We start from the raw sequence: 22449 nt of genomic DNA on the forward strand, positions 1-22449 counted from the left end.
TGCTTTTCATGGAGGAAGAGAATTACTCCTATAGGGGATGACTATGAGTATACAAATAATCTCTTTTAAAAAAAAAAATTAATTAAAAAAATCAGGAGACAGAAACATTTCTCACCCTTTACTCAGAACAACCCCCTCTCTGCAATTAGAAGGATCATGTGTCCTAGAAACAGATTCAATAATCTGTTAAAGACAGACATTTAAAAATGTGTATCTCCTGACCAGCTGTTGAAGCAAGAGAAAAGATGTTTAGCATTTGGTCTCAAATCCAGAGCCAAAGCCTTTCCTCCAGTCACAGAATTCTTGGTCCTGCCCCTCTTCAGAGCAGTACACACACCAAAGCACCTTCTGCAATCATGAATGAAGAGCAAGCCTCCATGCAGCACAATTGCATACTCAGCCCATAGGGCATTTCCATGACAACAACTTGCTGAAAATGGGTTAATCAAATATTTTGATGCTGGGAAAAAAATCTCACAGTTATTATCTGGCTGATGTTGTATCACCAACTTTTTCCTTCTCGACTGCAGGTCTTTGTCTCCAGAAGCTAAAAGCAAGCTTTCAGTTTGCTTTCCCCCCACCCTTCTCTGCAGGTTATGGGTGTAAAGCATAACTAGCTGGTACCTCTGTGAAATTACATCTTCTCCTTCTCTTAACACTACCTCATTTCCAAGAGTACTCTTGGAACTCTTCCAGTACCAAGAGAGAAGTGTGAAAGACATTAATTTGGGATCACACTACACCACACTGAAACACAAAAAAAAGGAAGAACAGCCAAGCAGAGAGCCAAGCCAGCCTAAGAAGACTGGCTGTGATAAACAAAGACATTTGCCTTTACATCAAGCCCACATTAAAAGTGGCCTGTAGAGATTTTGCAGAGGCATCACTGCTGTGAAGTGGAATCAGGCTGCCCATGGGACACCAACTGTGTCACAAGCTCCAGGAAGGAACCAAAGAGCAGGTTTGCTCAGTGCAAGTCTCCCAGTTCACAGGGCTCAGAGCTTGATAAAGACTAACAAGATCAAAGCCAGGCCTTTTAATCACTGCATCAAGTAACAGTACTGCTTTTGGCATTCTCAGTGTAACTTGCACAGAGCTGTAATGGCCACAAGTAACAGGGCCTGGTATACCAGCCTAAATGTCTTATGGAAGTAGTTTTTGGTTCATCCATAAGTATCATGAGAATTTCCCTTTCCAAAGTTGATGCATTCTAGAAAGCACAAAAGGAAGCATCCCCCAAAATACTTGTATTTTCAGTGGTTGCAAATCTATATTGAAAAGGCTAATACTTCCACTGCATCACATATTTCTCAAGCCTGATGTCCAAATGGGAGATGTCTAAAATGGAAAAAGTACCAAAAGCTTGCAAACAACAACCTAAACCAACTTTTTATTTAAACAGCTCATTTCAGAATTGGTTTCTTACAGAAGTCCACACATGTGCCCCTCTCCTCAGTCATCTATGGAAATTAATCTCAAGTTGTGAAGAAGAAAACCCCTCCTCCTCCTTTGTGAGCAGCCAGGCTTAGTTCCTGACAGCCAGCACAATCCAGTGACACAAGAAGCACATGCCATGGAGCAGGTTCTAAGGTTTAGCAGATGAGGCCAGAGATCACTGTGCTCAGGCAGACAAGTGCCAAAGAGGCAATAAACATCTCCTGGCAGACAGCTATACTACTTAATTTCAAGGTACTGACTGCTCTGTGCAAACAAGTCTGTGGCTCTCCCTCCTCTACCCCACCTCCACCAAAAGTCACTATCTGTCTGGATCTTTTTTCCTCACTGACAAACTGAGTAACAGAGAGCCAGTTTGTGAGGGACCCAAGTAAGGGCCAAGTTTGCCAGTGAACTGACTCCTATAAATAGAGACAAAATTCTTGGAGATGGAAAACTGATTGTTAAGTGCTCTGCAGCTGCTGAGAACTAAAGACTTCACTACAGTTCAGCCTTGTGGACAGACAGCCATTATCTGCTTTTTAAACAAAACAACTGTGGAAGCTGACATGCTGAAACAAAGCAGTATGCTACTTGCCCACGGACACTCAAGTCATCAGCAAAACCAGGACTGCAAAACCTGCAGGCTACCAGGTGTGTGCTGCTCATCTTCCACACCATCCAATTGCCCTCTTGTCCTTTGAGATGAAGTACACTAGAGATACAGAAAACTGGAAGCCTTTTATTTTTGCAAACTCAAGAAAGAATACTTGATTGCTTTTGTTTTCTCTTGTTTAATAAAAAACCCCAATCTCTTAGTTGCTTTTTGCTGCCACCATTACACTGTTATAAACTCCTCATTACGCCGCTTTTTGGGAGGGCTCCCTGAACACATCTCTCCTTCTGTGTCTTGCAAGGCACTGCCAGAATCAAACTCACTGCAAGCATCAACTGCCTCCAAAAGCAAAGCTTCATCACCGTCACCTTCTTTCTCAGAGAAGGTCCTCTGGAAAAGGTCATAGATGGTCTTCTGTTTTGGATCTGGCTGAGAAATCAGAACAGACAGAATGTGCATCCACATTGCCATATAAAAACACACAGTCAGAGGGCACTCCCCAGGACAATGTACATGTGTGTGTACCTCCTATAATAACCCATCCATCCATATATATATATACACACACACACATACATATATATGCTCTGGAGGTTAACATGTCTCCTTGCATGTAGCAGGTTTGGGAACTCTCTGTCAAGAGACCAAGCCAAGGTGTGGATCTTGGGAGGAGTTGGACAATCTGGTCTGTGGCATTAAATGTAGAACAGGCATAAACTCAGCTCAGCCATCACCTGCCAATCTAAATGTCCACAAACCAAAGCCCATTCAGCCTCCCCCAGGGACCATCAATATTCTTTGAGGTCAATTACCTTAGGGAAGTAATTAGTAGATTCAGCTGTATCAGAGAAATTGGTTTCAGAAAGACCAGCTTCCCCCAGTACTTTAATTTTCTCTTGAATCATTGGCCTAGGAGAGATAAACAGATAATACTGAAAGGAAGAAAATATGCAAGGACACTGTGTCATTTACTGTGCATAAATGAAAAAAAAAAAATACAACAGGTATAAAGATGGCTTTTCTACCAAAGCTTGTTAGTTCCTTAACCTGTCCTGCTTTTGTTTATGATGACTATATGCTGTCTTAAGATATCACAGAATGGTTTGGGTTGGAAGGGGCCTTTAAAGGTAAACTACTCCAACCTCTTACCAATATCAGTCAATCCAATTTAAGTAAGTATTGATCCAATTTACATAACAAAAAGAGGATTTCAGGCTGTATTTTGAGAATGCACATATCCAACAGGGAAACCAATTGACTGAAGCAGCACCAAAGGTATGAAGTCAGAACAAGATGCTGCTAAAGAGAGGCCCAACAACCCCTGCATTCAGTCTCCAGGGCAGGCAATAGTAATTCCCATTAATAAAACAGCATTTCTAGGGTACCTCCCAATGCAGAAGGAAGAATCCATCACTGGTCCTAAAGGTCCTAACTGCACCTGCAGAATGGACACTTTGAAAGAACCCAAGGCCACAGCACAATTAATGCACTTTCCAAATAGCCTTTTCTCCTTGTTCTTTTTCTTGCCTTTAAAAATGATGCCACTGTCCTCTGAAGAGCCATATTTCCTTCCCATTAAGCATTAATGACTGCATGGACAGCATTTCACAAATAAAGGCAGAATTACTGTCATTAACTTCCCATGAAACGTGGGTGATGCATCACATTTCCAGATCCCTGCATTGTAGGGTTATAATTATTTGCCATCATGATATTCTGGGAAGTGCACAAGTTCACTTAGTTCATTCGTTCCTTTAAACGAGGTAATAAAGATGTAATTTAGGAATTTCAATAAACCAGCTGGTGGATAATTTCTACTCATCATTTGCAGGTCAGTTCCCTTGCAGCACTAAGGATTCCTCAGATCCTGCCTTCCCCTGGATGTCAGATTCCCCAGCTTTGAGGACCAGTGTCCATGACAGCTCTCATTGCAGCCAAAAAACTCAGACCACAACTATCCACTCAGCAGCCAGACTGCTCCTCAGACCTGGCCCACAATACATTGAACCATCTCCAGTGTTCACTGACTTTGCTTGAACATACTTAGCACTTTACCTTACCCCAGCACATGAATGCTCTGGGCTGTATCTAACGCAATTCTTTCTCCTTATATAGAGGCTGTGAAGCTTTTAGATGCATCAGCTCTCCCAGAATTTCTCTCAACAGCCCTCTCTTTGTCAGATAACTACTTTTATTCCTCCTGCTTCTCATCCACTTAGTTATGGTCCACTGTGGCCAGGCTGTGTCACCAGCTCACAGCACCCCAGTTGGCAGCTACTGCTCCTCCCCTTGCAAGCTGTGGAAATCAGCATTAACATTAAGCACCTAGGATCATATATGTGACAAACAGTGAAAACAGGTGACAGGAGAGCCAAAGTGTCTTTCTCTCTTCATACCATAAGTAGTCATCTGCTGTGCCTCTGGCCACCAGGTAGTGAACATTAACAGAGCTGGTCTGTCCAATTCGATGTGCCCGATCTTCTGCTTGGATCAAAATCTTTATGTAAAAACATGACAAAGAAGAAGTGAGAGTTGCAACATCTAAGAAAAAGCATAAGAACCAGAGAACAGAGAGACTGCTCTTGTGCTTAGTGACTATTTCTCTGTTTAACACCTTCCTCAAACACAGACTAAGCCCAGATGTAATCTGGTGCACCAAGTTCCCAAAAGCCACTGAGCACTTTTCAGAGGTGAAGGGTCAGCACTGATGACAGACAGTGATGACATTTCAGCTCTTGGCTGGGTGAGCTGTTGAGAGCTCTGCCAAGTTAAGAAATAGGAACATGCTTCCCTTTCACACCATCTTCTTCAGCCAGCAAGCTGTGTAACCATCCCCATTGGTTCAAGCCCAGGCACCTCAGTATGCACAGACAAGCAGCCATCAGAGAAGGTAATAAAAGTTCTACAGAAAGTGTCCTGGCCATTACGTCTTCTCCCAGGCACCAACGTTTCTGCTCTCCAGGACCCCCGTTCCCTCCAGGACACATACCCCCGGATTCCAGAAGAGCTCTGCAAATACCACCAGGTCTGCAGCAGACAATGTCAGGCCCATGTTTGCAGCAGTGAGGGACAGGACAGCCACAACCTGCTTCTCTGAGAACTGGAACTTCTGGCACAGAGACTGCCGCTCAGCTGAAGGTGTGGCCCCATCAATGCGAATGTATTCAACGTGCTGTGAAAAGGCAGAAATTCATACTTTTCAGAGGCCTTGTGTTCCCATTCTCATATCCTCCCTGTTTTAATGGATTCTGTTTCCCTTCCCCCTGGAAGAACCATGAAAGTAAAAAGGCAACAGGTGTATTTTTAAGACTTTTCCTCATATCTAAGACAGAGGCAGAGTAGCTCAGCATACAGGGTACTCCCTCTCTGTTTACAATGCATGACTTGCTCTTATGTCTATTGCTGTCTCATCAGGCCAGAGCAACAGGAAGGACAGCAACAAGCTGGCAACTCAGGTACAGTGCAAAAGCAACTGGCTGAATATGCAGCTGAACAGTTCCTGTGTGCTGACATTACAGCTGATACAACCTCAACCTCCTTAAGTCTTCCCCTATTTGAGATGGGAAAAGATGGGACCCAAGACATCTCAGTTACTCTGTGGTAGGCTTGTGAGAACCACAACAAACCTGGGTGATGCAGGGCTGTAACTCTGCAGTGTCCAAGCTCCTTGCTCTAATGGAAGAGGCTGCCACGGAGGCAGCAAAATATCACTACTGCTGTGGTTCATAGTTTGGAATATTAACTTAAACCATCCTTCACACTGCTCCTCAGCATGACCCAGAACTCTTCAGGGGCTGCCATGGAAGTCTCTTGTGAATGATTAGCCAAATACTTCTGAAGTCAGAAGAATTATTAGAAGGTCTATCATGTTGCATTACAATTTCCCTGTTCAAAGATGTGAAAGCATCAGAGACCAAGGAAGGCAGACATAGCTGGACTAGTTACATTCTCCCTCTCCAAGGCCTGAAGAACAAAGCAGAGATGGCCACACTGAGTACCACTCCTCTACAAATTCACAAGCTCAAGGGCAGATGATAAAGATTAAAGAACATAAAATAGAAAAAAGGCTAACACAAAGTGCATCTGTGCAGCATTCACCCTGACAGTTCAGCTCCCTCAGTGAAGGACACATTCAGAAGCACAAGTAGAAATTCTCTGCCACTAACTTTCATAAACTCTCTGACTGGCCATAACTCTGGGGAACTCTTAAACAGCTTTGAAGCTGCAACAGTGATACAGTTAAGACAACTCAGTCAATTACTTACTTTCTTGTCCAGCTCTGCAACTATTGCATCCAGCACTATCTTGTGATGAGCAAACACCAGGAATTTATCATTCCGACTTTCCAGTAATTCCAGGATGTATTCTCTACATGAAAGAGGAAAAAAACCCCACAACTCTTAAGTTATGTGTTGAGAGAATACAGGCTTGCTCACAACAAATTTCAAAGATACTGCTCATCTATAAACAGAAACTAGGAATAGGCTAGCATAAAAAATTGTCAGCAAAATGCAAGTAGCAAATCAAGCCTCCTACAGATTAAGACATTGCAGGAAATTAATTTTTCTTCGCTGCAGCTGGACAGCTGCCTACATTTATTTTTGCATCAATCAATTTATTATATCCTACTTGAAATATAACATCTCAGTCTAATCAAGTGTCATCTACACCTACTTGACAATTTCATTCACCCTACTGTATTTCTAACTTTTGCACAATCACAATACAGTAGGCTAATCTGTATATAGCTATTCTTTCTATGTAAAGTTAGAATTGGGTTTATTTTAGAAGAAAATGTCTCTAAACACTTGCATCGGGTTACCCTAATAGCAGCTTTTCTTGAAATGGTTCACATTGACCATTTACTACAGCTTAACAATCTAAATATTTCAGTCGAAGCAACGGAAGACACTGTCATCAAGGGTGAGACATGGGAGGTGCTGATGATCAAAGAACAGTACCATTAACTAGATGGTACTGTATATTAGCAGCTTTTAATAAGTGCTTTTTTAAATGCTACTCAACTGCAGGGAAAAAAACATGGACTAGCTCCTACCAGAGAGTAAAGCAAACAGTATTTCATGGTTTTATATTCAGTTCACACTTGCAACTGAACATAAAAGGAAGAATGTCTTCTAACTGTTCGCCAACATAAAAAGAAAGCTCTTCCACGAGCACTGGGACTCTGAAGTGCAGTTCTGTGCCAAACAGGCAGATTCTGCAGCAAGGTCTGAGACTGTGAAATCACACAGCACACATCAGCTGGTCCTTACATTCAGAAGGCTGTGGAAAAGTAAACTCTTTCTGTGTTATTAGCAATCCCTACAAGAGGTCAAGGATGAAAGGACATGGAAAGCCACAGAAGAAAGTTATTCCTAGGGAAGACCGAGTTAAAAGCACACCTGTGATAGAAAACTTTTGCTACTGAGGTCCCATGTGAGCTCTGTGTAAGAGTCAAGAACTTCAGTAGGGGCTGTGACATCATTAAAGCATGCTACAACTAGAACTTGGCTGATCTCATAAGCCTTTTGGCTCAGGGTTCCTGCTGCAGAAGGACTGCAGTATTTTTTTTCTTGAAATTTTGTTGCTGCTTTTAGTTTCACTACTCCTCCCCAACCTTAAATTGAAATAAGGCCCATGCCAGGGAATGTGATACAAGTCCCAAACACCGAGTAATTTTAGGTGGTTCAAATGACAGTTCAGATCCATATCTGGACTGAAATCAGAAGACTTACTCAGCCTAAGAACTCAGAGAAGCAAATGTTGACTGTATTGTAATTAAAATAATTTTTTTCTAAGCTGGCTTGAGGCTATGCTTCATGTCCCTGCACTGTTACCTTTAAGGCACCGTTTACCCATTCTCAGTGGAAAAAAACACATTTTACTAGGCAAGAATGAAGCAATGACATGCAGCTTACACAACTGAATGGATTTTAGCTTCTGCTGTTCGGTTGTAGAAGAGGAGAAGAGCTTCCTTCTCTTGTTGCTTCTGCAGAGAAAAGATAAGTAAGTGTGAATCTCGGAAATGCCTTTTTCTCCTTCTCGCTTACAGATCTCAAGATGTCTGAGGCTGACAATAAACACTTTGCTAGAAAAAAATAAACCTATAATGCACAACAAAAGGAGATGGGAGGGGGAAGTCTCCTACTTGCCTCTGGGCATAACAGATACTCACACTCCTAATTCTGACACCTCTCTACTGTCTGAGTCCTACAAGCTGGATGACAACCATATAATGAAGGTAGTTTTAGTTGAGAAAGCATTTCCCAGCTAAAAGAGTCACAGAAAAACTGTTAAGTCCTTACAGAACTGTACTGGCAACTCAGAAGCCTAGAACATGCATTTTCCATCCATAAAAGAAAAACGATGAAAAAAAGCAAAAATACAGTTCACATTTTTTGTTCAAAACACAGCTCAACAAGGCTTAATGGCATTACAAGGCAAGACAGAAGAAAAAGGAAAAAAAGTTATGCTGTTTTGATTGTGTTGTACCTTCATATAGAACTGTGCCTTCAGCAGCCCTCCACTATGCCTTCACATGAAATGTGGCTCTGACCTTTCCTTGAACTCAGGGAGCTGTTTTTCCACTGATGTTTTTAAATAAAGGTACCTGAAACACCAGTGGCTCACAACAAAAACAGTTTTTGACTTACACTTCCATAACCTTTGGCCATCTTCTTTGCTTCAGCTGCCAAGGCAGCTTTGGTCTTTGCACTAATGCCTTCAGGAGCCACCACAACCATTTTGCGTTGCTTTGCTGGAAGCTGGGAAAGCACATCTGATTTCAGACGTCGGATCATGATTGACTCTTCCAGCAAAATTTTTAGCTCAGTTAAATTGGATGATCCTGAGTAGTCCCAACCCCATGGCATCTGCAAAAGATCAAAGCAGTTATCAGTGTCAAACTTACAAGAGAGTGACACTTGTGGTCTGTAGGAAATCCCAGAGTAGAATAAACTTAGAGGTAAACTGGACAAGGCCATTAGGAAAAGGGATTCAACAAAAATGGCAGTAAGAGAAGTGTAAAAAGGAATCTATCCAACATGAGAAGTGTATTTATAGATTTTTCTTTTTTCTACCTACAAGTGGCACAGAGGTGCAGGGAAGACCACTACATGGAACAGTAGGGATCCCTACCACAGGACTTGTCATCCTCACATAGCAAAAGCATTTCTGCACTCCATTTGCAGCTTTGGGCAACCTAACAGAACTCACTGCAGTCCTGCACACACATTTACCTCAGCTTTAAGCAGAAAGAAACACAAAAGTCTTCTCTAACAGCATAAGGACAAACATTCTTAACCCAAACACTATCACAGAGATGTTATGCTTCTCTGATATGCCCAGTAAAATGCTAGGTCAAAATTGCCTGTTTTCCACTGTGACCTGTCTCCTGGTCTGCTTCCTGACACACTCTGTTTCTGCCATTACTATGTTTGTCACAGACTCAACCAAATCATAAATAAATTGTGGTCCAAAATACATGACTCCAAGTATTGTATCTTCAAAGTACCATCACTTCAAGGCTCCCCTGAGCAAACCCTTCATTTCTTCTTGGAGCACTCACCTCTGAACCTGCTCTATCCTCCAAGATCCTGTGTGCACACTATACCTATGCTCAGTTAGCTCAGCTCATCACTTCTCCTACTCATAACTCCACAGCCTATCATTTGTTCTCCAGGAAAGAACAAGTAAGCTGAAAAAGGCTGCAGCAAGGTTGGTACATTCCCCAAAAGAAACATCTTTAAACAACTTTCTTTTGAACAGGAGACCAATAATTTTTTTTATGCTGACTGAAAGGATGACATGCCTTTCTCCTGAAGAAGAGGACAAACATGCTTAAGCTAAAAACCTTCACAGAGAAACCTTCTGCAACACAGAACTGAAAGTAAAATACAAAAAAGCTCCAAAGTATTCATTGCACCTTCCACCCTCCTGTAGAGTGCATAAGAAAAAAAAATAAATCATACCAGCCATGAGGTTAGTAACATTACTAAGGAATTGTGCTTTGACAGGACAGGAATGAGAACATACTACAAGACAGGATGAGGAGGAATCAAAGAGCTCATAAGCAATTAAGACACCTCTGATATTTCCAAGTGAGCATTCCTACTTTGGGTTGAGGCATAACGGGACAATCTGCAGTTCTATTGCTATGTTGCACTGATGCCAATATGCTGTGTTGTACCATTACATGACTTCAGATTCGTTTGAATTAATCTGTGCCCACATAGTTACAGTACTGTCTGATTATTCATAATTGGTTCATTAAAGCAGGAAGCAATTCAAAGCCTAGATACAGAGCCAGTTTGGATCCTGCAGAGTTAAAACTTTGGCTCTGTCACCAGCACAGTGGTGTACAGCTAGAGGCAGTAAGTCCACCTAGATCTAAGCAAGCCCTCAAAAAGCCAACATGGGTATTTCTGCCTCTGCCTCCCTGAAACCAGGAATGCAATGCAGATGCATACCTCAGGCCTGTGAAAAGCTGGTTCACATCTAGCTGGGTTTATTAGTTTTAGGTATGCTGGGTGAAAGCTGACAGTACCGAGCCCCAGTCTTTGTGCCCCCTTTCTGAATTTCTTCAGGCTTTGTGGATGTAGCAGAACAGATGTACAGAACACACTCAGACCCACCTGGTGTTGCACCCAGCCTCCTAAGCCCCCTGCCCACACTGCTCAGTGCACTGGTAGAGCAAAGTAGCAGGGATCAACACTGATGAGGCTGCTGAGCAAGACCTGCTAAAGGGCCTGGAAGCCCTCCTCAGGCTGCTTCATTCTACTCTGCAGCCCCTCTTTTTTCACTTTCCACTTCCATAACAAGTGATCCATACGTTTTGTGTCCACGTAGCACAATTCTATTTCAGAAGACTAACATCATCAAAACTGAAAGAACAAGGCACATAGCCAATGTATTATCTACTGTCATATTACAAAGCATATACAGGCAGAATGTCCAGATTACCATATTTCTTTTATGGTGACTGTTGCTGAGACAATCTGCCAACCAGGAAACATGCTACTTCTGTTCTACACCAAGCTAGTGATAAAAAGAAGATATATTCAGAATTGTTAAAATATAGTTTAGTATATGCTATTATGGGAGAGAAAAAAAGAGGGATATTTATTTTGCCAAAATACACATCTGGCTTTGATCCATAACATTCCAGAACAAATGCATCCAACTGTGATTTTCTTACCAAAGTGTTACAGCATCTTACATGAGTCAGTAAACTTATTACAGTCTTAGCAGAAGCTGCCAAACTCTTACAAATTCAGAGCATGTGCTCAGATAGAAATTATTTAATATTTGCCAACATCACCCTGTTTGAAAAATGAATTCACAGCATGTATTTTGAGAAATTGTCTTGAGATATTTTGTAAATAAGCAAGTGACATTTCACTTGCTGCATTTTTAAGAGTAGAGATGATGTGAGGCTAAATTAGAAAATTACAAACTTTTATTTTATACCTTTTCTAATCATACCTGCCAGATACTTGCAATTTTCTGTCACAAAATTTATTACCTGCAAGCAGAATGTTGTCAGATTTTAGTTTTAAATTGAGTAGTTCAGGTTTATCAATTTTTCTTTCATCTTATAATGCAAACAGATTTATTATTAATACCAAAAACATTTTTACATAGCACCTTTCATCCTGACAGATCTCCAAAAGCCTTGCAACAGCTCTCTGGTTCTCTGTAATTACATTCCCCCACTTACAATGCTGCCCCTTTCAGGACAGAAAGAAGAATCTATTTAACTAATGACAGTGAAAGTATCACAACAGCTCTTAAGAGAGGATATAACTCCTAACACAATCTGAGGTTAAAGATGCAAAAAGGAACAAGAGGGACATACTACAGTCATGGCAGAACAGCCACAATCATCAAAATACCTTTTAATTTACTTACAGCTGAGTGGACCTATGGCAACCCAATATTCATCAGTCTCATTTTTCCTCCAATACTATCCACATCTCTTAATTTCCAGCAGCCCTACTTCTTTAAATAACCAAATTCTTCCTAGGCTCATATTTATGACATTCACTGTAGCAAAATGTCACAGGAGAGCACTGAGAAGACCAGTAATGTTCAACTGTCTAGTAGAGAAAGGGCAAACAGCAACAAAATCTTACTGGAAACCCTGCAGAGGTTTTAAAGGGGAGCTGATACAGACTGTAACCTCCATGCTGAGTTTCACTGTAGGGTGAAAACTCATTTACTCAGAATACACTGTTAGAACCTGAATCATGCAAAACAATTTTATTTCTTTTATCCAATTCAACATCTTACCTGAGGTCCATATGCCTGGTAATTGAGGCAAGAGCTAGTCATGCAGAACTTTACTCTCAAAGGGTTTATGAAACTCCAAACCTATTTAGACTCACACACTGCAATTCAACTTTCCTTTTTACTGCAGAAAACCAACAAGATTAAACTGCATCTCTTCATTTCCCTCTGGGAAGCTTTCTGGACAGTGCTCAGACAGGAATCTTTCAACAAAGATAATAAAGCTCAGCAGATGTGACTCTCACTCCGTATCCTATGGATGGAGGAACAGCAAGTTTATCCTCTGCCAGAAAAGCAGAGTTTTGCTAACATGAATGCTGTCATCTTCCAGAACTCAACTTCTATGATTCTGCATGCTTAATGGCCTTGCTCTAATCAATGGCATCAGCATACAAACACCAAAGCCCAATGAATTACTCATCTATCCTGCACATTTGGACATACACAGAACACTACACCAGCTATGGAAGTAAAAGTGGACATTCAGATCTACAAAAAAGGAAACTTGAAGGCTTTATACAAGACTGCAATATAAATCTTCATGATGAAAACCTGGCATATGTAGCTACCTAAAAAGAGAAAAAAGCTCTACAAATAGCTATAACTATTTTTATGGATACACTGATGATGTTCAATTCTTTTGCAAGTATTTCTGAGCGCTGAAATGGTCATTTGGTGTTGTTTTCAACCACTCTGCTGCCAGTCCTACAGAAAATGAGGCACAAGAAGTGAAATGGAATGCTCAAGAACAGCAGGCAAGTCCATGCACTTATTCCAGGTCCACGCTCACACTGCCAAGCCATTCTGTAACACGTTAACTGCTAAATGCTTGTCGTGGAGGAACTGGAGGGCAAGCTAAATTAGAGAGCTCTCATACCAAATCAGAACTCAGGGTTCTCCTTTTTGCATCTGTGCAACCAACACAGAAGATCCTACGATCCCCCTTGTGCAACAGGCAGCAACAAAAGCCCTTCTCTCAGCATTGTGCATTCCAACACACACAGCAGCCCTAGAAATGTCAAATCAATATTGCCAATATTGAGGGCAAAAACCAGACACTAGCCACCATAGCTGCAAATGCTGGCTTCCTGCAAAGCCTAGATCTTGCAGTGGTTGGACTCAATGACTCCGCTGAAACTATTGCTAAGCAGCTGGCAGAGACAAGAGACATTAACTTATTGTCAATATATGCTAAGGACCACATACATTTTCTGAATTAAAGTGTGGTGGAATATAAAAATGACCTATAAATCTTCATTTTTTACTTACCTGGAGGTATAAAATCCAAAAATCACAAGCAACAGAGACCTTATTTCGTTAAACAGTCACTAAATCAGACTAGAAACTAGCCCCACAGTTAGCTCTGCCCATTTAAAATGTTCTGGGGACAAGATCTTATTAGAATGTACTCCTTTCCCCAGCTATGGCCATTAATTTATTTATTAAAGCTTTTTACTTTGGTGGCCTTTGGAGCAGATTGAACATTAGCATCATTTAGCAAGAAGCATTACTAACTCCACATCCCCCACTGCAGCACCTAGAGTTTCTCAGGTTGAGGGCTTTGAAAACGTTACTCTGGAATGAAAGTTTCTCAAAAAAGATGCAGCATGAGACAAGAAGAAAGGAGAGAAAAAGCCTCCACATCTTGGTTGAATGTGCAGTCCCTGTCTGCAGCCTCCCCCCCCTGAAGTACCTTCCTGGCATCACAGTAGCGCAGCCCGAAGGAGTGGAACTGTGGGAAGAAGGTTGGCTGGACAGCCGCGATCTGCGTGTAGAGCTCTGCTGGACGTGACATGGCAGGGGTTCCTGAAAGCAAGATCACCCTCCTGGCAGCCTGGGAAAGCAAAATGGAGCATTGTTATTATACTGCTTACAATATAAGCAGTCTGCTAAACAGTCATCCTCAGTCCTGCAAGAAAATCCTAGAGCCATTGGGCAAGCACCCAAGAGGCAGAGTACTTCACCTTTCAAAGATCCTTTCAGCCTTCAGTATATGAACACGCTCAAGGACAGTGCTTAAAATTATTATGGAGCAGGGCAAATAATGTTGTTTCTTATTCATCAGCCATATGTTGTAAGGGAAGGGGACATAAATTTTTATGACACTACTTTCTGAACTGGCATTTACCCACTAGACACATTAATACCTTATGCCTGGCTCAACATTTCATTTGGCATCAGATGTCATAGGAAAATGACACACCCTTTCAGGTACATCCTCATCACCAAAATAAATTTTCTTGTAATAAACCTGCCACAGCATGTCATAAACAGACTGTCTTCCTCAGGATTTTTGTCTTTTTAGGGGGAAGCTATGTCATGGCTTAGCAGTTTGGTCCAACCAAAAACCAGAGGACAGCAGGACCAGAAGATGCCCACCTGACAGCCCTGGTAAGTCTAGGCACAGCTGGCTGGATGGCAGAACAAGAGTTAATAAATACAAATAATGTACAATTTGTAAAAACCTGTAAAACATGTGTTGTAGAGAAGGCAGGAAGGGGTAGGGTAGGAAACCTCTATGTAAAGTTGGTGCTCCCAAAAAGTCAGGAAAAAATTACAGTGTAGCCATAGAAGCCTCCAAGATTCAATTCTACCCTCATACCTCCATTGTGATCTAATTCTATTATTAGATGAGAGCTATGAGTTTCTACTGCTGCAAATTCATATATAGTAGTTGAATTACAAATACCTCATAATTTCCTGGATGGTTTAATGCAGGTTCATTAAAATAACAAAGAGATTCTTGAGTGACATCTGTACCAACAGCTCATTCACATTGAAATGAAAAGGAAAATGAAATTCTTTTATCATTTCACTGTGATCTACCAGTCACCCAAATCTATTCAGCTATAATTCATCCACTCGCCAGCCAAATCTGGTGGAAAAAAAGAGTTCACAGATCAGCTACCGGAAATTAATTTCAGGCCTCTTTATCAGATATTTATGTACAGGTTGTAATCAAGGTGGGACTTGCCTTCTCTCTCAATCTCTATTAAACAGATCAGAAGGAAATGCAATCACCACCATAAGCATTTAAAAAAGAAGGATATTATTGAACTAAATAAAAGGAGATGTCAAACCTTTGGACGTGGCAGAAGGTGAGTTAGTTCACAGAAGACAGTGGTGCCCATGCTACTCAAAAGAAAAGATACCAGATCCCACGAGGAAACAAGGGTACAAAGCAGAAATTAGGTCAGTTTTCAGATTTCGGGTGACAGCAGAAGAAAACTGAGTAGAGACTTGACAATATTTGATACCCTGCAGAAACCTTTAAGGGACACACTGACACCATCCTGAGAAATCTGCTGAAATGCAGAGGGCAGTCCTACACGTGCAAGAAACCTCCAAATGAAACCTTTTCCTCCTGCACTAACAGAAGGCCACTGCTATGAAAAGACAACATGGATGTCATGGAATTACCAACAGCTCATTTAAAATAACTCTGGATCAAGCTAAAACAAGAAAATTTCACTGAAAACAGACCAAGGACACATTAAATAAAACACAGATAAAACTGTGTTGAAAGGTTTTATGCCATTCTCAATGGTCCTCCTCTTTAGAGGGTGCATCCCAGGAGCTACACAAGACAATGCTGATTCCCCAGGAGTCAAAACATTTGAGCTCTTTCCCCAATCCCCAAATAGATATCAAAAGAAAGAATTCAAAATTACAGATTATTTGAATTCTAAACTTTTCCATCTGCTACTGTGCACAACTTAATTTTGAACAGATAGGGTATTTAACCACTGAAAGCTCTTACCCTGTGATACATATTCTACAAACTAATAATTTTAAATTATTGAGAAATAAAAAACCAAGAACAACAACAACAACAACAACAAAAAAATCCCAACAAAACTAACAACAAAGAACTAAATCCACAAAAGCTGTGAAGAGCTCAAAGAAATTATCCCAGAAAACTGTGTAGAACATTGGTGATCTAACTTACTATCCCAAGGACTCCTTTCAGTTTCAAAACCAAAGACAGAGGGAGCCCAAGAGAAAAAAGAAGGGAAAAAAAAATCCTAGGAAAGACAAGTTTCCTAGTGCTGAAGGCTTACTTAAATTCTGGATGAGGGAAATGGCTTTGCTTCACATCTCTTTCTAATGGCAACACATTTTGAGTAGATGCCAACAGAGATTTGCTCCTGCACAGAAGTCTCTGCTTAGTTCTTGTTTCCTGCTGAACCCTCTGTGCTGTCAAGACTGAGAGCTTATCCTCTTTTTTCTGAGGGCTGTAAGAATAAAATGGAACACCTGAAAGGACGTTTTACCAGATCTGTAATCAGTTGATACATATTTCCACATAGAACATCTACAGGTAGGCATGAAATTTAGTCTTCCCCAGATGCAGTTCTCACTCTTACATCTCCTTGTGACTGTTCTTCAGCTACTTTCTTGTGCAGTTGCTTAAGAGAACTTTGACAATGACTCGACTCGTAGAGACATGCTCTGTAGCCCACATTTACTGAGTAATGTAAGACAACTGTGGCTTTGCAGCAGGACCCTTGCACACATATTACACCAGCAATAATTAATTCCACAGCTATGACAACACATACAAAAGTCTCTTTTGAAAGTCAAAGAATATTTTATGAAATGGTTTAGAGGTCAAAATGCAACACACGATTGATTTGAAAGGGAGTAGGTGAGGAGAGGGGCTATGCCACACAGAATTAATTGAACATGCAAAGACCCTCATTAACATACAATGACTGTCTCTGTATTAAATGAATTTCACAACATGAGCTCTGCCATAGCTAACAGACTGACTTACTTATTTAAATAAGTGTGGCTGGTTCTTGCTATACAATTATTTGTGTCCCTAGTTTTTGCTTACACTGTCATTTTGAACTGCTTCAAATAAAAATACCTTATCCTGTGAAGTCTAAAAATCTGAGAGTGGCCATCATATAACAATAATCTGATATGATAAAAAATTAGATAAAGGGAAAGGGCTGCAGATGTTTTGAGGAGTCTGTTTCTGTACTTGGGTAAAACAGGGCTTTTCATTTCATAAGATGATCCTACAGTGTTTTTTCCAAAAAACATAGGTTCCTTTCCCTGTTCTTAAATGGCATCTAGACAGGGAGTGTGCTGAAATAGCAATGATCAGCCACCACTGAAGCAAATTACACTGCCTCCTTATTTTGAGAAGGAAGGGAAATTGGAAGGTAAGAGCAGATTTTAAGACGCAGCTTTGAATACTCACAACTTCTCCAATTTTAAGATTAAGTTCCTTCTCTCAGCAGATGACAGCAAGCAAAGGCTTATTTACCCAAACCATATGGATTTGTAATGCCTAAAGATATCTACTATTTAATTCCCACTGGAAAGGGAGATTTTTGTGTTCCCTCCTCACCTTCTGCCATCAGCACTGACCTGTTTCCCTCTATTATTTTTAAGCATCTCTTGATTAAAACAAGCAGAAAGAGTATTAGATTCCAGCCACACAATGTATTTGGACTTCCCTAATAGAAACAAAGACCTTTAACCCTGCAAACATCAGGATGTGCATGATGCTGTTAACCTGAACAGCAGCTCAATAGGAACAATCACATTAGTAACATTACAAAAATGTTGTGCAACAAAGCACATAAGGACCACAACAAGCATAAGACTATTTTATGCCACTAGAATCTCTGATTAGATAGTATTTCCTCTGTTTCTAACCCAGTTCTTCACCAAGAAGTTACTAACATGCTTCCAAAAAAACTCATCCATGTTCCATTGGGACCTTCCCCAGTTTCCACTGCCTTGCAATACTCCATCCAAATACAGAAGAAGAAAGACCATGCAGCACTTTGGCTGGCCAAAGAATGCAGAGTTTTCTTCACTCCAGTCCCCAAGAGATCCTGCCACAGATGAGTGAAAAACTTCTGTTTTTTTGTTTCCTCTTCATCTACACCCCTGGGCTTTGCCATTTTATGGATACTGGCAGCATGTATACTCCCCCTCCAACGTTCATATCTCTGGGCCAGTCTAATCCTGAAAGGAAAAGGCCAAAATTGCTACAAAGGGTGTAATACCATGACACTTTTTGCCTCTGAAGGCAGCAGATGCAGGGCACAGGCGAAAGGAACAACCAGTATTGTCAGTATGCCCAGGAAAACTTAGTTCCCATCACAAGACTAAACAAAAACAGCAAAGTGGCAAGTAGGTCTTATTACTGATTGACACAGCTCTGGATTAGAACAAGCAACAGGCCTGAAAATAGTGGCTCAACCAAAGCCCAACAGCATGAGGCTATTCACACTCTGATGTGTGTGGAAACAAAAGAAAAGGACCACTTTGAACACAGGAACTTCTAACCCTCTGGAGTATCGTGAGAGATGCTGAAGGTGTGGGACAGATCTCACACAGCTGCTGGCACAGACTGGCCAGTGCAAAAGCAGGAATTTTGCCACATGCCAAAACAAAGAACTGTTGTTCTTTTAATCCATCTGCCTCCATAATTTTGCTGGGATGCATAAAGACTGTGTGCAAACTCTGCTTCATACACCTACATGGAACCAGGTGGCATTCTCCCCCATGTACAGGTCTGCACACCCACAAGTTTACACATCCACTGGGAATGTGAAGGGAATAAGAAATCTGGCCTTAAAATTTTGCTGCTACAATTTTAGCTTACAATTACATAAACAGTGAGATAAGGTAAGTTCCTCTCAGAGTTTTGTCCAAACAATAAATTGGGCACAACACTTCTAAATAGTTACTCTGAAACAGCAAACATTGTCATTGCATATATCCAGCCATTATAAAAGTCAGCAAAAAGTCTTTCTGGTCCCACCTTGCACTGTCACAAGCAAAATGTTCCTAGATCTCTGTCAGGGCAGTGTCTAAGTATGTCACAAAAGACAACAAATACCACACAGAATGAACAATGCACACACAGAGTTTGTGTGTTTTTTTTAATATTAAAAAATCTTTAGAAGTTCCCAACTGACAAACTTAGGCTACATGCTTAATATACAGTTCTGCCTGATAATTCCATACCACAGCTGCTGCTCTGCAATATATACAAGAGAGCAGGAAAAGATGAATTATTACTGAGTGGCTAAAAATACCACTTTATTTTGAAAACTGGTCAATGTCAGATATTACACCTACGATGAGGCTCTAAATGCTGCAACTGGTTTAAACATTTCAGAGGTGGAGATTCAGCTTTCTTGTCTAACAAGGCAGATTAAAAATTAGTATCCAAAGTAATGGTTATTAGGAATGTATTTATTTAATCTGACTATTATGCAGTTCTGTCTTAACACACGTAACAATTTTTGTATTTTTCTTACTATTAAAATGGAGAAGTCACAGGTCAGGTTCTATCAAGATAAAAAGAAGACATTAAGTAAGGATGGAAGTGACAGAAGCATTTCAAGCTCAAACATTTAAATTTGGATCTGTCCAGTGTCATTATGGAGTTGTAAATCTTTGTAGCACCTAAGGGACAAAGGATTGCATTTGTGATGTGTTTTTCTTTCTTTTCTGTCCCCAAAAGTAAGTTCAAGGCTAAGCTTTCATGCTTCAGGATGTTGGGAACCTTGTAGGAAATACAAGCAACTATAGCAATTTCAGAAATTTTAAAGTAGCAACGTTAAGAACAGCTGGAAGTGGTAATGCTTAAAAGCTAGAACAAGGCACATGAAGGCTCTAGGAGCTCTGGTTACAGCACTGCCATGGCTCTACACTGTGACCTGAAGGAAGGGACTGAGGTGCTAAAAGCAGTGTATCTATCAAGGACTTCCCCACTGATAGATTTATTTTGTCTCTAAGAGCCCCACTACTGCTCTAATCCTTTTAACATAAAGCAGGCAAGAGCATAATATTATCTTCAGCAGTGTATTTATCTATGCCTCTTATTCAATGGTCTCAAATAATCATGTAAAATACTCCCGTTTTTACCCCACTGAGTATTTACTATAAGGATGATAGAGTGCAGTGGTTACATCCAGCATTCGAGTGCTGAAAACCCCTATTTTGGCAGTTCTGCCAAATATGAAAGCATTACTGTGATGTCAGTAGTGAACAGCATCACTCACAAGTAGTTCAAGAAAAAGCTGCCAAAGGGGCTATTTTTAGAGCAAAATGGCTCTGATGGAAAGCAAGAAGGGCAGAAGAGTGGCTATTAAAGCAAATACTTGCTTTAGAAGGTATAGACTGCAAGCAGGAGAATAAAATTTATCTGAAATATCTAACACAAAACATCTGGTACTGTATGCTGTTTGCAGGTGAGATAATGCCTGATATGAACATGAAACTCTTAATGCTTTCAGAAGACAAACTTAGTTTCAGAAGCACCAGTTTTCAAATCTTTAGGACCAGTGATGTGACAGAGTAAAACTATAAATTCTTGTTAAGCTCATACAGGCAATTAACCTCCACTTAACAGCTACCATATTTCACTCTCGTATCTTGCAGGCTGCAAATACTTTTGACAAGCTGATGCTCCAACTAGGAAAGAATTAGACTGCTTTTCAAGTATTTTACAATGAGATAAATTTGTTGTTTTCCACCATTTTCAGCTATTTCACCCTTATTGTTGCACTTCAAACTGCTCATGAAATAGGACCTCCTGCTTAAGTTTTCAAACATCAAAAGCCTGAAGTGAGTTGAAAGGCATGAGAAGACAAGAGCCAAGCCTTTAAAGACAGCAACAAAGTTACCCAAAAGCAACCACCTTCAGCTTGCCATTAAGAATCTTACATATGATAGTTCCTATAAAGCCATCACAGATCAAATCTTTTTATACCCACTTTCTGAACAGGAAACCATCTGTTGTTCTAACATACAGACTTGTCAATGCCCTGAAACTACTCATAACTTTAATCTGCTGTAAACTACCAGGGAGTTTGATTCTTTGATCCCAGGACAACAGACATACATTTAAATTTATGTTTCTGTGGGCCTCTTGTCTTGGTAACCTCACATTCTGCCATTTCCTACTAGTTCTGTACATTTAACCAGGAGGAATGCTCCTGAACCCCAGCCACACCTATACATTGGAAGTTTGCATTAACATGGTAGAATCCAAAACCAAAGCCAAGGAATGGACCTAGGTAATGCTATTTTGATATACAGCAGGGATTTGTGTGCCAAGAAATAACTGATAATAATTATTTTCATTAAACAAGCTACAATGACACTACTATATTCTTTCTACTCTTCCTGAATACATTCAGTAAATTTTGACATGACTTTTTTCCCATTACCATAAAACTCATCCATGGCAGTACAATTACATCAAGGGAGCTTCTGGAGTTCCCTTGTTAGGTCTCACCATCTAAAATTTGTATGGAAACATGTGGCTAAGCCAGATAAATAATTTTGCTCTTGGATCTACAGTGTTATCTGGATTTCCACTTGCACAACAGAATTCAGCTGCTGGCTCCTAAACCTGGTAAATGGAGCAACACTGAGCTGCTGAAGGCTTGGCACCCAGCATACACACCTTGAGAAGAGGCATGGCAGCTCGGCATCTTGCAGTTCTTATGTTCTTGAGGTAATGAGATTCATCCTGAAACAAAACAAGCATGAAAGTGAGGACAGTTCTGATCCAAAGTCCAATGGTGGCAGGCTACAGAACAAACCCCCAGTATCTAATATTACAAGCCTATGCTCTTGGAGGATATCTGAAACACTGGGACAGTCACATCAAATTCTAAATGAAGAGACACCGTGGAGAGTAGCAGGTTTCCTACACTCACCCCTGCAGCTGCAAGCAAATGGAACAAAAATCAAAACTTGAAGCCATAAATCTCAAATGACTGCAAACAAGCAAGCAGAGGGGGCTGGAGAGGGAAAGAGAAACATTATTTCCAGCACCAATACTCATTTGTCCCAGTGTGCCCCTTAAATGCAGCAAACCCAGGAGGCCTATACAGTGCCACTTCCCTAAATAAGGGGTTAATGAAAACAATAAGGAAAGAAAGAAATCTAATTAGGATCCAACTGTTCTGCTGATCAGGCTCACCAGGTGGATAATAACCTCCTACCTGAGACATCACCCCTAAACAGGTTTCATTTCTACTGCTGTGGCAAGGCAGAACTTTGACACAAAAAGTAATCAACACCCTCAAAAGGTACATTCTCATCTTTCCATGTGTGGATGAGCA

At 40.7% G+C, this 22449-nt stretch overlaps 1 protein-coding gene across 5 annotated transcripts in view; it reads right to left on the reverse strand.

The window, feature by feature from the left end:
• Positions 1–2156: 2156 nt before the first annotated feature.
• The window catches only part of SMARCAL1 (SNF2 related chromatin remodeling annealing helicase 1), a 36925-nt gene continuing 16632 nt past the window's right edge, over positions 2157–22449 (reverse strand). For 4 of the 5 annotated variants that reach the window (XM_071747761.1, XM_071747759.1, XM_071747763.1 and 1 more), the window contains exons 9-17: positions 21786–21851; positions 14031–14171; positions 8704–8922; positions 7969–8039; positions 6316–6418; positions 5040–5222; positions 4447–4547; positions 2863–2959; positions 2157–2479 (exon numbers count right to left, since the gene is read on the reverse strand). In XM_071747761.1, the coding sequence (XP_071603862.1) occupies positions 2273–2479; positions 2863–2959; positions 4447–4547; positions 5040–5222; positions 6316–6418; positions 7969–8039; positions 8704–8922; positions 14031–14171; positions 21786–21851 (1188 nt within the window). In that variant the 3' untranslated portion in view covers positions 2157–2272. The remainder of the gene's footprint in view (positions 2480–2862; positions 2960–4446; positions 4548–5039; positions 5223–6315; positions 6419–7968; positions 8040–8703; positions 8923–14030; positions 14172–21785; positions 21852–22449) is intronic. The other variant, XM_071747760.1, reaches the window with a different exon arrangement.

Source organism: Heliangelus exortis, chromosome 6, assembly GCF_036169615.1.
Source record: "Heliangelus exortis chromosome 6, bHelExo1.hap1, whole genome shotgun sequence".
In the NCBI taxonomy this organism is placed as follows: Eukaryota; Metazoa; Chordata; class Aves; order Apodiformes; family Trochilidae; genus Heliangelus; species Heliangelus exortis.